Below are 15,485 nucleotides of genomic sequence, written 5' to 3'. Positions count from 1 at the left end.
GTCCTCGATCAAAATAATTTTAATCGACCAAAGAAATTAACGATTAATCGACCAATTAATCGTTAATTTTCCGCAGCCCTAAATAATAGTCCTAACATAGTAATAATAACAATACAGGTTTACCTCGCTCTAAGGTGCTTCACTAATAAAAAGCCAGTTCACCCTGAGGGAGTAGGTGGCTGGGGATTTGGATTTTACTGCCTCCCCCCATCCACACCAGCCCTGCCAGCCAGCATGGTCTGGAGATGGGGTTCTTTCCCCAGAGGTGATAGGGGTTCCTGTTCCCGGGGGGGTGATGGGGTCCCTTATCTCCAGGGCAGAAGGGGTCTCTGTCCCCAGGGGTGATGGGGGTCCCTGTCCCCAGGCGGGAAGGGGTCCCTGTTCCCAGGTGAGAAGGTGTCCCCATCTCCAGGAGTGATGCGGTCCCTGACCCCAGGGGAAAAGTAGTCCCTGTCCCCAGTGGTGATGAGGTCCCTATCCCCAGGTGTGATTGGGTCCCTGTGCCCCCAGAGCAGTGTCCTCTTTCCCCTGCACCCCCCCCCCCCCACACTATAGTGTCCTCTTTCCCCACCATAGTGTCGTCTGTCCCCGACCCCCATATAGTGTCTACAATATAGCTTTGTTTTATTTATTTTTCTCCTAAGAATATACTGTATTATATATTATGTAGTGGTTGGGGAGAGACCTAAATATGTATAGTACATTTCAGACACTGGATCTTCTGAGCCGGTTTAAATCGAAGCTCACCCAGGCAATTTCTGAAACACCCGAAGAAGAAACGACTGATCCAGAAGAAGATGATGACAAGGGATGGTAAGTGCTGACTTGGTGTTAACTAATCAATATAACAATGTATACAGACACAATAAGGGGCAACTAAGAATTCTTGCAACCTATAATTTATTTTAGGCCACACCGTTGCCAGCTTAGATTTGTTTTGCAACAACCATGCAACATTTGAACATCTGTAATATTGGTTACCATATATACTTGAGTATAAGCCGACCCGAACATAAGCCGAGGCACCTAATTTTACCACAAGAAAATGGGAATACGTATTGACTCGAGTATAAGCCTAGGGTGGGAAATGCAGCAGCTACTGGTACGTACTACTGGTCTTAGTGTTTTATCAGTGTCCTCCTTTTTCCAGTGTGTCCCCATCAGTGTCTTATCAGAGAGTCCCCATCAGTGTCTGATCAGACTCTGAAACCAACACTGGCGGGGACGCTCTGAAACCAACACTGGCGGGGACGCTCTGAAACCAACACTGGCGGGGACGCTCTGAAACCAACACTGGCGGGGACGCTCTGAAACCAACACTGGCGGGGACGCTCTGAAACCAACACTGGCGGGGACGCTCTGAAACCAACACTGGCGGGGACGCTCTGAAACCAACACTGGCGGGGACGCTCTGAAACCAACACTGGCGGGGACGCTCTGAAACCAACACTGGCGGGGACGCTCTGAAACGAGTGTCCCCATCAGTGTCCTCATTATCTGTGTATGTCCACATTGTACTGCTTGCCTTCGTTATTATTAGAGCGGACTTCCTCTCTCTTTCATCTCCCGACTCCTGCCGTAAAATGCAGTGCAATACAAACAGCAGGCAGGTAGCTGGGAGGTGCCGAGCCAATGATGTCACTTGCTGCTAGGACATGGCTAGGACATCCCAGCAGCCAATCGTAGCGCAGAGCATCACGGCATGGGCGGGAGTTTTCGGCAGTGGCTCTGCTACAAGCAAAAGACTAGCAAGTGAGAATACCGGTAATACACGAGCTGGAAGGATGCGAGCTGCAGGCCGGGATACGGAGACCCCTGCTCTAGAGGAGTGACACACCAGAGACAAGTAAGCGTCAGCATGACTCGAGTATAAGCCAAGGGGGGGCATTTTCGGCCCCAAAAAAAGGCTAAAAAATGTGGCTTATATACGAGTATATACGGTATAATAAAAATTCAGATGGTTCTTTGACACATTATTGGTACAGACGGACAAATACATAACTGTGCAGGTTGGTAGACTTAACTGCTACTTCACCCACAAACTATTTATTTTTGTTGTTTTGGATAGAGTAGAAGTTGGAACCCCTGTCATGTTTTTATAGCTGCAGCACCTACCAGTTAAATGAAAAGAGTAAAATCGGATTTCTTACTATATATGCTTCCTGGCTGTAATATAGTCATAAATTGTAGGGTTCAGGAGGCTTTTAAAGACCAAACAGTAACTTATGTTACTTTTCCAAGATTTGCTTACCACCACACTCTGTTCGTTGATCCCCACTTTAATAAGCTAGATTCCTATTTACAAGGAGTATATTATAAATTATTTTCTAATGAGGAAGTAGTAAGGCACCTGTTCTGCATCACTGAAAGGTAGGTGACTGTTTCACTCCACTCCAGCAGCTTAATGACTTCCTTTTTAAAAGAAATTGAAGTGGAAACTGGACAGTGGCTGCGTGCTTTTTAGTGAAGTTTGTACTGATGAAGGTAACAGCTGCTGCTTTAGTCATGTAACAGGTTCACTTTACAGCATTATCCATGTACTGCTTATGAACCAAACGTAGAGTTTACATATTGCTGTTTACCTTCCTTGACCTCAAATGTCTTCTCTTTCTAGCAGTTTGCTATTTGGACCCTCAGTGGTTATTTTGCTATGCTACGTTGCCTCATATTAGATGTAAAAACATATTATAGGAAGTGTGCCTGGTTTTTGAATATTTATTTTCCCTGGTGTCTGCAGAAGAATGTGTTGGAAGTGTGTTACGTTGTGCACAGCCTCCAGGGGAACCACTTTTCAGGACACATTTCAGCACACTGCGGTGGTGCTAATTAAAGGTAAACTTGATTGGTTAAGAATGTAGAAATGAGAGATGTTTTGGATTCCCGGTCTCATGGTAGCAGCTGGAAAATGTGCCTGGACATTACAGAGACTGCATAACAAGGTATTAGTGCACTTTGTACAGTTTCTGTTGCTGAATGCCATCAGACCAATTCTGATGTGTATATTTTGTGTTTCAATAGCACTTCCTGTGATTGTCAACCTAGAGGTAGTATTACATATTGCCAAGCCAAGGGTCCGAAATGACCTTTTAAATTTTGGCAGCAGAAGCATGAAATGTCACAAAGCTTTTCACGAGCCAGACAAAAGCAAGGAAAGGGCTGTGAGGTGGTTCTGTGTTGTTTAATGATATTACTGAGGAACATTGTGTTCTGGAGTGACCTAAAGGTTTACTATGTGACTCTAGTAGCTAAGCACTTTCACAGTGGTGGACTAATTGAGGGTCATTCACTGGTAGTTACAGTGTTAGTGAGGTTGAAAAAAGACATGTACAATCTAGTTCAACCAAAAATAAATAAATGGAAAACAGAAAACCTTTATATACAGGACCCTATACCCACAGTTGATCCAGAGGAAGGCAAAAAACAAAACATATAAAGTATGATCCTATGTGCTCCAGTGCGAGTAAAAAAGAAAATCCCCTGAAGGCAATTGGAAATGTTTATGTAATTGTTGGCATTGTATACTGTACACCAGTAAGAAATTATTTCCATCTCGTCCATTGAGGGACACAGGAAGTCAGAGACCATTAGATTGTACTGCTGTCTATAGGAAAATTGGATACTGGCAAACAGAAAATCTGTAAGAAGGCCTCAGGGCAACTCCTCACCTACCCAGCATGCCTCAGGTTTTTTTCTAGTATCCTTGGAGGATGGATGCCTGCCCATTTTTTTTATTAAGATTATTGCCTTTATTAGCTGAAAGATTCCTAAACTAAAGACTCCAAAATTTCTCAGTAAATCACTTCTTGACATGTTATACCCAGACTCTACTGGATAGGACATTGGCCAGCTAGTCTGAAACGTCACCTTCGGACACTAGGCTCTGTGTTGTGGTTCTTTCCCAGTCCGATGTACTCTATGCTGGTATAAGTTGGCCATGTCCAAAACTGTGGCACAGTTCAAAAGTGTGACCCTGTCTCTGAATACTCACTTTGTGAGTAAGGTTTTTCAGGCTAAAGCATCGGGAGCTACAATCTATTTGCTGCCCTAGGTGCCTCTTGTTACATTAAAATTTACCATGGAAATGGTTAATGCTGAATGACAGATGTAATTTGCTAGGTGGAGTGTCGCACGAATGTGCTCTCTTCCCATCATTCCACGTAGGGAAAGCATAATTCTGCTGCTCCTGCTTTGAAAAGCACCAAGTGATACTCTGATCACCTGTGGGTTTCTAATGCCTGCCTACAGTAATCTGGTAACCTTCAGATGTCCGACCTTCACCAGTGTCAGCTGCCTGAGTTTATGAGTGAAAAGGGAGTAGCCGCTCCAGGTGGGAACCCAGATGAATATCCTCCGTTGCAGACAACTCAGGTGCAGGCAATGCACTTAGCAAAGCAGGAACAAAGATTGTCTCTGGACAGCCGCACTCTGAAAAACTTGTAGCCTTTATTAAAAAAAATATATATTTTTTTTAATAAAGGCTATGGGCCAGATTCAGATACAATGGCGTATCTTTAGTTGGGCGTAGCGTATCCTATTTATGCTACGCCGCCCCGTTTTTTAGACAGGCAAGTGCAGTATTCACAAAGCACTTGCTCCGTAAGTTGCGGCGGCGTAGCGTAAATGGGCCGGCGTAAGCCCACGTAATTCAAAGTAGGGTGGTAGGGGGCGTGTTGTATGGAAATGAATCGTGACCCCACGTAAATGATGCACCTAACGAACGGCGCATGCGCGCGCATGCTCGCTATCACGTAGATTTTTCTCCGTAAATTACGCCGGCTCAATGCTTAGTCGACGTGAACGTAACCTACGCCCATCCCCATTCACGTACAACTTACGCAAACGACGTAAAATACGACGCTGTTCCGACGTTTCCGACGTCCATACCTTTAACATGGCTTACCCCTGCTTTATGAGGGGTAAAGTTACGCCGGTCGTACGCCTTACGTAAACAGCGTATTTTAATACGCCGGGCGCAAGTACATTTGTGAATCGGCGTATCTAGCTCATTTGCATATTCAACGCGGAAATATACGGAAGCGCCCCTAGCGGCCAGCGTAAATATGCACCCCAAGATATGACGGCGTAGGAGACTTTATGCCGCTCGTATCTTGGCAACAGTGAGGCGTATCTGATTCTATGAATCAGTCGCAAAGATACGACGGCGCACATTTGGACTTATGACGGCGTACGTGGAGAGATGCCGTCGTTAGTCCTTTGTGAATCTGGGCCTACAATTTTTTCTGAGTTTATGAGTACCTTAAACTTTGGACCTAGTTACATCTCCTTCATTTGGGTGAAACATGTCTAAACACCGACAGAGTGGAGGCAGTACTGCTGATGCTGGTGACTCCAGCCCATATTCTTCCAACAGTTTTGGGTCTACTTGATATACTCTATCTGGGATCCGGTAACATATAGTTATAGGGTCTAGGTCATTGAAGTCTCATCTTTATCAGCTTTTTGATGATTCAGATTGGTGTTTTTTCCAGCGTGCAGTTATTCTTTGGTGGTGACATTTTATTCCTAGTCTGAGCATCAGGTTGAGTCTCTGTTCCCCTACTTCTGGTTGTGTTGGTGGCTCCCCTTTCTGGCAAGAGCTTGGCATCATCTGGTACAGATTCAGGCATTGTCCTTCAGATGGGCTCTGCAGTGCAGGCCTGTCAGTAGCTGTGTGTTGGCCATCTCTCATCTTGAATGCTTTTGGATGTCCCAACTTATTCTGAATTACTGTGGAGGGAAAAGAAAAAAAGATTTTTGTGCTAAATCTAAAATATTTTTCTCGTGGCCATTGAGAGACACGGTCCCTTCCTTCTGTGTTTGTATTCATTATCTTTCCCTCCCTTCTGTGTTTTTATGTTCATTATCTTGGTATTGCTTGCTACAAACTGGGGCATGCTGGGTGAAAGATGGTTTATTCCTGGGCTGGTTTACAACTTTTCTTTATCGTACATCACGGGACACAGAGCAGCATAGCCATTACATATGGGTTATATAGTGTACCTTCAGGTGATGGACACTGGCACTCTCCGACAGGAAGTTCCCTCCCTATATAACCCCCACCCATAGTGGGAGTACCTCAGTTTTTTCGCCAGTGTCTTAGGTGTTGGTGCACGTTGAAGGTTGTGCCTGCAGTTTGTCCTTGGGACCAGGGCCAGCCGACCGGATCCGTCCAAGGTGCTTCATAGCCAAAGTGGACGGTACCCGGGCCCCAATTCGTGGATGGGGTTTTGCCTATAATGCCTCTCCTTGGAGGGCTGGACTCTGGGTTCCAGGACTGGGTTTTTTAACCTATGGATACCTGCTGCCAGTAGTGCTGTATAGGTCCAGGTGTGTGGTGTTCCTGACTTGGACCCCGGTCCCTGAAGGTCTATGACCATACCCACGGTGAAGGGGGAAGATTGGGCCTCTTGCATGAGCAATACCCTGCGGCGTGGAAAGGTAAGCGGGGGGCCTACGGAACTTGGTTTGTCAGTGGGCTCCCCACAGGGGACTCTGGGGAAAAGCCTTTTTTTATGCCTCTGTGCATGGGCTAAAGAGAAACCACAAAGTCTGCATGACTGGATGGCTCAAACACCCAGGTATACTGTTCCTCTGGCTGGGCTAATAGACTGCTGCTGCTGCTACAAGGTGTTTTTGCTCCATGAAATGTAAAGGGGAGCATGTCAGGTTTTAAATTACTTACTTCCTGATGTCTGTGTGTCTCCAGCAGCTCCCGGGCTCCTCTCCCCACATGGATTCTGCTTCCTGCTTCCTGTAGAGCGGCGTCGGGAGCGCGCGCGCGCGCGCACTGTTATAGGCGCCGACGCTGCGTGGAGGGGCGGGGGACGCCCAGGGAGTTCCCTCCCCTCTGTACATCAGAGGGAAAACTCTATTTAGCCTGTCAGTTTCCTGAAGGCTGTGAAGGGACACGGAGCAGCGATGCTGAGCTGAGCAGGATAGGTTTGCCTATGTTATGCTGACACAGTGACACCTAGTGGCCGTTTTTTTGTACACACCTTGCTAAAGAGCTGTTTAAGCTCATATTTTCTCTGAGAAGCCGGTGTACTAAGTAGCAGTCAGAGTACTTAGCATTGGTACTCTCTTAGCCCAGCATTAAGGGAAGCAATATTAGGATATGATTAAGCCCTTGGGGCTCAATATTGCTATCTCTTGTTATGTTTTGGGAAGTTTAGTTTTCTGTCTAACATTACCCTAGCCTAATTTTTTTCCTCATTTATTTAAATGTGTGTTTTTCTCCAGCTATTACAGTTAGTTGTATATTAGCGGAGTATCTCAGATTTGTTTATTATGGCTCCTAAGGGTGCAGGGAACGCTAAAAATGCTAAAGGTGTTAAAAAGCCGAAGGGTTCCCCATCGGGCTCGGAGGATATTTCCCAGAATCCACCTGCACCTACCTCCCCGGAGGATCCGGAGGTTGCTGCCCTGGGTGAGCCATCGGGGTTGCTAGGTGCTATGGCGGGCCCTATTCAACCAACTCCTTCCTATGTAACGGAAGAGATGTTAGCCTCCACCTTGGGTGGATTTGAAAAAAGGATGGCCGCTCTTATTACGGCCTCTTTATCCGGGAAGAAGCGGGCTAGGTCCCCGTCTCCCAGGTTTGAATCTCCTGAGGAAGATGTCCTTTCCACTGAGGAATTGGAAGATACAGGAGACCAGGCTGAGGATCACCTGGACCATTTAGGTTCTGAAGATTCTACTATAGAAGAACCTTTTTCAGCTTCTCACGCAGAAAAATTGTGGGTCCAGTCCTTAACGGATATGGTGCGGTCAGCTTTTAAAATGCCTTTGCCTCAGCCTCTGGCCTCCGCTGTGTCCTCATTGGGCTCCCTAAAAGCGCCCCAAGCCAACCTGGTGTTCCCGGTCCATCCTTTATTAAAGGACCTGATATTTCAGGACTGGGTTAAGCCAGACAGGATTTTTTTGCCTCCTAAAAGGTTCGCAGTTATGTACCCTTTAGAGGAGGAGTTTTCAAGGAAATGGGCTGTCCCCACTGTTGACGCAGCCATATCATGTGTCAATAAAGCGTTAACGTGTCCGGTGGACAATATTCACATGTTCAAAGATCCTGTGGATAAAAGGCTTGAGACCTTACTGAAGGCATCCTTTGCCACAGCGGGGGCAGTGGTCCAGCCAGCTGTAGCTGCCATTGGCGTCTGCCAGGCTTTAAAAGACCAGGCCAAGCAGGCCCTAAAGGACCTTCCGGCTCAACAGGCTCAGGACTTAGCCGATCTACCTAGAGCTTTATGTTTCGCGGTAGACGCTATCAAGGATTCAATCCAACAGGCGTCCCGCCTATCCCTGTATTTGGTTCACATGAGAAGATTACTTTGGTTAAAGAACTGGTCTGCAGAAACCCCCTGCAAAAAACTCCTTACAGGATTCTCCTTTCAAGGAGAGAGATTGTTTGGAGAAGATCTTGACAAATATATTCAAAAGATCTCTAGTGGTAAGAGCACCCTTTTGCCGGTTAAGAAAAGGTTCCGAGGTCCCTCTTTTAAGCGCCCAACCTCTCCAGTTCCAGGGCCCTCATTCTCTAGGCAGTATCGACGGCCTCCTGGACGCGCAGCTGCAAACAGGCCCCAGGGGCAAGCTGCAGGGAACAAGAGACCGTGGAACCGTAAGCCGGTTAAGGCTGCCCCTAAGGCAGCCTTGTGAAGGGGCGCCCCCACTCTCTCGAGTGGGGGGAAGACTCCGGTTGTTCTCGGAGTTGTGGGGGGCCCAAGTTACCGACCAATGGGTTCTGTCAGTAACTCAGGGGTACAAGCTGGAGTTTCGGGAGTTCCCCCCTCCTCACTTTCAAACGTCAAGACTTCCAGGCGACCCTCAGAGACAGGCATCGCTTCTGTCCGCCCTAGAGCGACTCCTGTCTCAAGGAGTGATTATGGAAGTACCAGCAGGGGAGCAAGGACAAGGGTTTTACTCAAACCTCTTCGTTGTCCCGAAGCCAAACGGCGACGTCAGGCCTATTCTGGACCTAAAGTTATTAAACCGCTTTTTAAGAGTCCGGTCTTTTCGAATGGAGTCCATTCGTTCGGTGGTGGCCGCCCTCCAAGGAAAGGAGTTCTTGGCCTCCATCGATATAAAGGACGCATACCTGCACGTTCCGATTTTCCCAGGCCATTACAGGTATCTGCGTTTTGCCCTAAACTATCGGCATTATCAGTTCGTGGCTCTTCCGTTCGGACTAGCCACGGCCCCTCGGGTTTTTACGAAGATCCTGGCCCCCGTATTAGCCATCCTAAGGGAACAGGGCATTCTGATCATGGCCTACCTAGACGATCTTCTGGTAGTCGACCACTCAGCGGCCGGTCTAAATCGGGCAGTGTTGCTAGCAGTAAACTGCCTAGAGTCCCTGGGTTGGGTTCTAAACCGGGACAAATCGGCTTTACAGCCCACAAGAAGGTTGGAGTATCTAGGTCTGATTTTAGATACAAGACAACAACGGATCTTCCTGCCCCAGTCCAGAGTGGACTCGATAAGGGAGTTAATCCACATAGTCCTAAGCAGCACAAGGCCATCTATACGCCTCTGCATGCGCCTGTTGGGAAAGCTAGTGGCCACCTTCGAGGCAGTGCCCTATGCCCATTTCCATTCTCGGAGGCTACAGAGAGCAATTCTCACGGCCTGGGACAAAAGACTCCAGGCCTTGGATCTTCCCATTTCCCTTCCCTATGCGGTAAGGCAGAGCCTGTGTTGGTGGCTAGTCACAAAAAATCTTCTGAAAGGAAGATCGTTCAATCCCCCCTCATGGAGGATAGTAACCACGGACACCAGCCTATCAGGTTGGGGTGCAGTCTTAGACGATTTAACCCTACAGGGGAAATGGTCAAGGGCAGAATCACCCCTACCAATAAATGTCTTAGAGATCCGAGCAGCTCGGTTGGCTCTTTTGGGCTGGACGGAGGTTCTGCAGGGCTCCCCAGTAAGGGTACAATCCGACAATGCCACTGCCGTAGCTTATATAAACCACCAGGGTGGCACCAGGAGTCAGGCAGCCCAAAGGGAGGTAGATCGGATCTTTTCATGGGCAGAAGCCCATGTCCCCTACATCTCAGCTATCTTTATCCCCGGGGTGGACAATTGGCAAGCGGACTTCCTCAGCCGCCAACAGATGTCCCCAGGGGAGTGGTCCCTCCATCCCGAAGTGTTCCAGGTCATTTGCCGGAAGTGGGGTACTCCGGAGGTGGACATTATGGCGTCCAGATTCAATGCCAAAGTAGCAAACTTTGTCTCTCGAACGAGGGATCCATTGGCCTGCGGGACAGATGCCTTGGTGTGTCCTTGGCATCAGTTTGCGCTAATCTATGCCTTCCCTCCAATACGGATGCTACCCCGTCTTCTTCACAGAATTCAAAGGGAACGCAAGCCAGCGATTCTAGTGGCCCCAGCGTGGCCCCGAAGACCTTGGTACTCCTTGATAAAAAGGATGACCGTAGAGGAGCCTTGGGTCCTCCCTCTACGTCCGGACCTCCTCTCACAAGGGCCATTCTACCACCCTGCCTTACAGGCCCTAAATTTAACGGCCTGGCGGCTGAGTCCCTGATTCTCAGAAACAGAGGCCTTTCAGGGCAGGTCGTTTCTACCCTTATAAACGCAAGAAAACCAGTTTCCAGGTTAATATACTATAGGGTGTGGAAGGCCTATATTACCTGGTGTGAAACCAGGAAATGGGATCCCCGCAAATATACTATTGGGAGAATCCTGGAGTTTTTACAGTTGGGAGTGGAAAAAGGTTTGGCGGTCGGCACAATCAAGGGGCAGGTGTCTGCCTTGTCGGTCTTCTTCCAGAGATCGTTGGCTGCCCATTCCTTAATGAAATCCTTTTTACAAGGTGTTATTCGGGTGAATCCCCCGATTAAAGCTCCCCTGTATCCTTGGGATCTAAATTTGGTTCTATCGGCCTTGCAAAGCCAGCCCTTTGAGCCCTTGTCCGTGATCCCTTTGGTCCTTTTGACTAGGAAACTAGTGTTTCTGGTGGCCATGGCATCCGCCAGAAGGGTGTCGGAGTTGGCAGCCTTGTCATGTAAGGCACCTTATTTATTATTGCATAAGGACAGGGTCGTTTTGCGGCCGCTTCCGTCCTTCCTGCCTAAGGTGGTATCAAATTTTCACCTTAATCAAGATGTGATTCTTCCATCATTTTTTCCAAAGCCTTCTTCTAAGGAAGAGAGGTTACTACATTCCTTGGATGTAGTTAGAGCTGTAAAGATTTACTTGGAAGCTACAGCCCAGATTCGTAAGACGGACGTCTTATTCATTCTGCCGGAAGGGCCCAAGAAGGGCCAGGCAGCGTCTAAGGCCACTATTGCTAAGTGGATTAGGCAGACGATTATTCAGGCCTATGGCCTGAAGGGGAAGAGTCCACCCTTATCGGTTAAGGCTCATTCCACTAGAGCTATAAGTGCCTCTTGGGCAGCGTATCACCAGGTCCCTATGGCTCAGGTCTGCAGGGCAGCAACCTGGTCATCTGTCCACACATTTGCAAAATTTTATCAAATGGACGTTAGGAGGAACGCTGATTCAGCCTTTGGGCAGGCGGTACTGCGGGCCGCAGTTTAATCTCCTCTTGTCCGGTGGCACCTCTTGTTTGTTTTTTTCTGGTTGTCTCCCTCCCCTCATGGAGCATTGCTTGGGGACATCCCATATGTAATGGCTATGCTGCTCTGTGTCCCGTGATGTACGATAAAGAAAAAGGGATTTTTATTAACAGCTTACCTGTAAAATCCTTTTCTTGTAGTACATCACGGGACACAGAGCTCCCACCCCTCTTATGGGGAATTTTGGGATGCATATTGCTTGCTACAAAACTGAGGTACTCCCACTATGGGTGGGGGTTATATAGGGAGGGAACTTCCTGTCGGAGAGTGCCAGTGTCCATCACCTGAAGGTACACTATATAACCCATATGTAATGGCTATGCTGCTCTGTGTCCCGTGATGTACTACAAGAAAAGGATTTTACAGGTAAGCTGTTAATAAAAATCCCTTTTTTTGTTTGCCGGTGTCCGATCCTCTTGTAGGCAGCAGCATCCTTACTGTATCTGAATATCCCTGTCCCTCAATGGACCCCTAGAAAAATATTCTACGGTGGGTACAAAAATTATGTTTTACTTTTAGAAATTAGTTGGAGAACAATGCAGTTGAGGTATACAGACAGAGGTCTTGCATAAGATTTTTACATTCCAAAATTGTTGCAGTGTAGGCTTCTGGAATTTATAAATCACCACCTTATACTATTCTCTGAAGGTAGCAACATTTTTTGCAGTGTTGAAAAGGCCTGTGTGTGGCCATCTTAATCTGGACTTATAGACTCAATGAAACATTTACATGCAGAAAATGTCCTGTATTCTTAAAGAACCACCGCACTGCTAGGATTGAAACTGATCTTGTACTATAATCCCAGTGCTATTTCTTTGAGCCAACAATCCTTTCTATGAATAAAAACACAATGTTTATGGGGATCGCATTTCTTTAACAGTCAATCTCACATAAAAGAATAAAAAAGACCTATGAGTGACCATTCCTGCATAGTACCCAAGAGCTGATCAGGTCTCAAAAAAATGTAAGTGGCACTCCCCTGTGTGGATTTGTGCTGGTGATCACCATTCCATTGTAGGTCAGGTGGGCATAAACTTAACTTTGTTTTAGTTTATCTTTAGCTGGAGTGTACTGAATATTGGCCACACTACCTTTGCATTGAAAAGAAAGTTAAGTTCACCTCAAGGGATTATTAAAGGTATAGGTGCAGTCCAAGAGGCCAAGTTACCCCTAGTTTATCATTTGATTCTTATTTCTCTACGGAGATCCAGCAACGAGATCTTCCCACCATAATTCCCAGCTCTATTGCTGCCAAATTTGAGCTGCTCCTACTGCATCATTCATAACACAAGATTCATATAAAATAAAATAGGAAGCGTTTGCTCCATCCTATGCCAAGTTGTAATTCTTATAAACTGAAGCTCCGAGATCTCACCACCAGAATCTATGTGAAATATGAGAAATGATCATTAAACAAAATTATACACTTTGCAGAGACTGATTCTTTACGTGTGTGTGTGTGTGTGTGTGTGTGTGTGTGTGTGTGTGTATATAGAGATTATACATTTTTCATACTTTTTTTTTATAATGTAGCTAACCGTTTAGTATAATAATTACTTCATGATATCAATTTCTTGTATGCTTTAAGTGGGACGCTGTGTGGCTATTCCATCTTTATGGAACCATTTCATAATGTTTAAATGAGAAAATCAATAAAATATGTATTAAAAAAAAAATCCTACTTTCCTATTCGGCATTAGTCTGTTTTAATAAATTGAACGTTTTGCTGTTTTTGAACTTTGGTGCAGAATATATTTAGACCTTCGTCTATTGATAACTTTGAAAGTATGCTTTACACACTCTTGGAAAGGTTCATGTGCTAGATAAGACTCAAGCCTATGAAACGGCTCTGTCCTAAAAGATGGGTAAGGAAGCCGGATGTTTGCGGCTGACGGCCGAAGTGCCGACAGGTACATGTTATCACCCCTGACGGACTTCCACAAAGTTTTAGTGAAATCAGCAGCTATGGCCTTCCAGCCAGTCCGCAGGCATTTCAGGGAAGGACCATTTTGTGTTCTATCTTCTCTCAAATCTGCTAATGGCACTTCCTTAACAGCACAGTCTGGTAATGATTATCAAACACTATACACAATGTTTACAGAAGACTTAGGTTTCTCGTTCTTTTGCATAAAGCAACAGTTGAACGCTGAAAAAAAAAATGTGAAGGCAAAATTTCTCCTGTGACCCATGCCAAAAGCACAGCTGTGCCAGAAATGCAAAAAGTGATTTTGTTGTCAAAGATCAAATTTATTAAAAATGTTATTATTTGGATCAATAGGTGTGTAAGCATGTGTAGCAAGGAAATATGAAATTATTTTTAAAGGACACAGGAACAGTATATTATCATGGGTTATAATAGTATCACCTACAGGAGAAACTATACTTGTACAGAAAAAATGTAGGCCATCTCTAGGGTATATAGCCCCTTCATACCAGTCATGCTTCTGTTTAGTCTAGTTTGCTTAGGTGGAAAAAAGTTTTGGAACTAGCTGCACTGTTATGTAGGGAGCATGTTTTTGTTCTTTAAAATTACAAGGTGGTCTTTTCTATCTATGATTGTCTCAGACTTTCTTCTCAATAAGGACATTGTTTTACCGTCCTTGTTTTTGGCTCTTGTGTGTCTTAAAGCAAGTTGCGCTACATAGTCTGGAAAGGAAGGAATTTGCACTACATTGTCTGGATGTTGTCCTGGCTATTCCATTTTTCTGATCCCCTATGTATCTTTTAGGAAGTCTCATGCCTTGTTTGTGATCCCAAACAAAGTCCCTGGCATTTTAAGATGGGTTCAGAAGACCATTGTACTGGCATATGGTCTTAAAGGGTAAGATTCCCCTGTTTTCTAGTTAGGCCCCTTTCACACTTGTGCGACTTGTCCTGCGACTTAGGACTGCAAAGTCACATGACAAGTCGTTCCCCATGATTTCCAATGATAACCATTCATATATGTGCGACTTCAAGTCGTGCCAAATTCAAAGTAGTCCCTGTACTACTTTGGCCTGACTTTCATGCGAGTTGAGGTCCATATACCTCAAGTTTATATAGGCATTCCCTGATATCGCTGCCGTAAAATTGCATGACTTTGAAGTTGCGTAGTGTGAAAGGGGCCTTAGGGATCAGTCCAATAGGGCAGTAACTGCCTGATGGGTGTTTTGGCATCAGTCTTATGTTTTTCCAGTCTTGTAAGGCTATGACTTTGTTCTTAGGTCACACCTTTTTGTTGGTTTACTATGTCACTGTTTCAGCCTTTGCCAGTTCTTCTGATCTCACACTCCAGTGTTTTATGCTGGCATAGTTTAGTAATAGTCATTTCCCTCAAAACGTGTCCTCATACGGAATGCAGAGAAAGAGAAGGGGAGTGTCAGACAATATCTGTTACAAAGTGTTGATTACTTAGGGCTCATTCACATGTGTGTTGATTATGAAGAACGAAGCATATTTTGTAAGTTTGCCCTAAACATGACTTAATACTTGGTGGAAAAACCCTTGATGGCAAGCACAGAGGTAAGACATTTCTTGTAGTTGGTTAACAGGTTTGCACACATCTCGAGAGGGATTTTGGTCCACTCTTCTTTACAGATCTTCTCTAAATCCTCAAGAGATACTTAAGCATACTTACCTATGTGTATACAGCATCTGTCCAATGATGCATCTGTCCACCGGTACCTCTAACACTGAGAACCGAGTGATCAAACGCCACCGATCGCTCGGTTCTCACAAAACTGGTGACTGTGTGTCAGCAGCTCTCTGCTCTGCCCACCCCTGTGCTCACCGGAGTGCTTTGGTGTGGAGGGGGTTGGAGCAGCTGGCTCAGGCTCTCGGTGGCTCACTGAGAGGCTGAACCTGGTGCTAGGCCAGACATATGGGCGGATCCTGACTCCATTGGCGCGA

At 46.0% G+C, this 15,485-nt stretch overlaps 1 protein-coding gene across 1 annotated transcript in view; it reads left to right on the top strand.

Annotated features, from left to right (window-relative positions):
* Window positions 1–15,485, top strand: part of CWC27 (CWC27 spliceosome associated cyclophilin) — a 220,978-nt gene that overhangs the window by 143,674 nt on the left and 61,819 nt on the right. The window contains exon 13 of the mRNA XM_040340260.1: window positions 710–813. Within this exon, the coding sequence (XP_040196194.1) occupies window positions 710–813 (104 nt within the window). The remainder of the gene's footprint in view (window positions 1–709; window positions 814–15,485) is intronic.

This window comes from Rana temporaria, chromosome 1, assembly GCF_905171775.1.
Source record: "Rana temporaria chromosome 1, aRanTem1.1, whole genome shotgun sequence".
Classification (NCBI taxonomy): Eukaryota; Metazoa; Chordata; class Amphibia; order Anura; family Ranidae; genus Rana; species Rana temporaria.
This window is presented reverse-complemented; position numbering and strand designations above follow the sequence as displayed.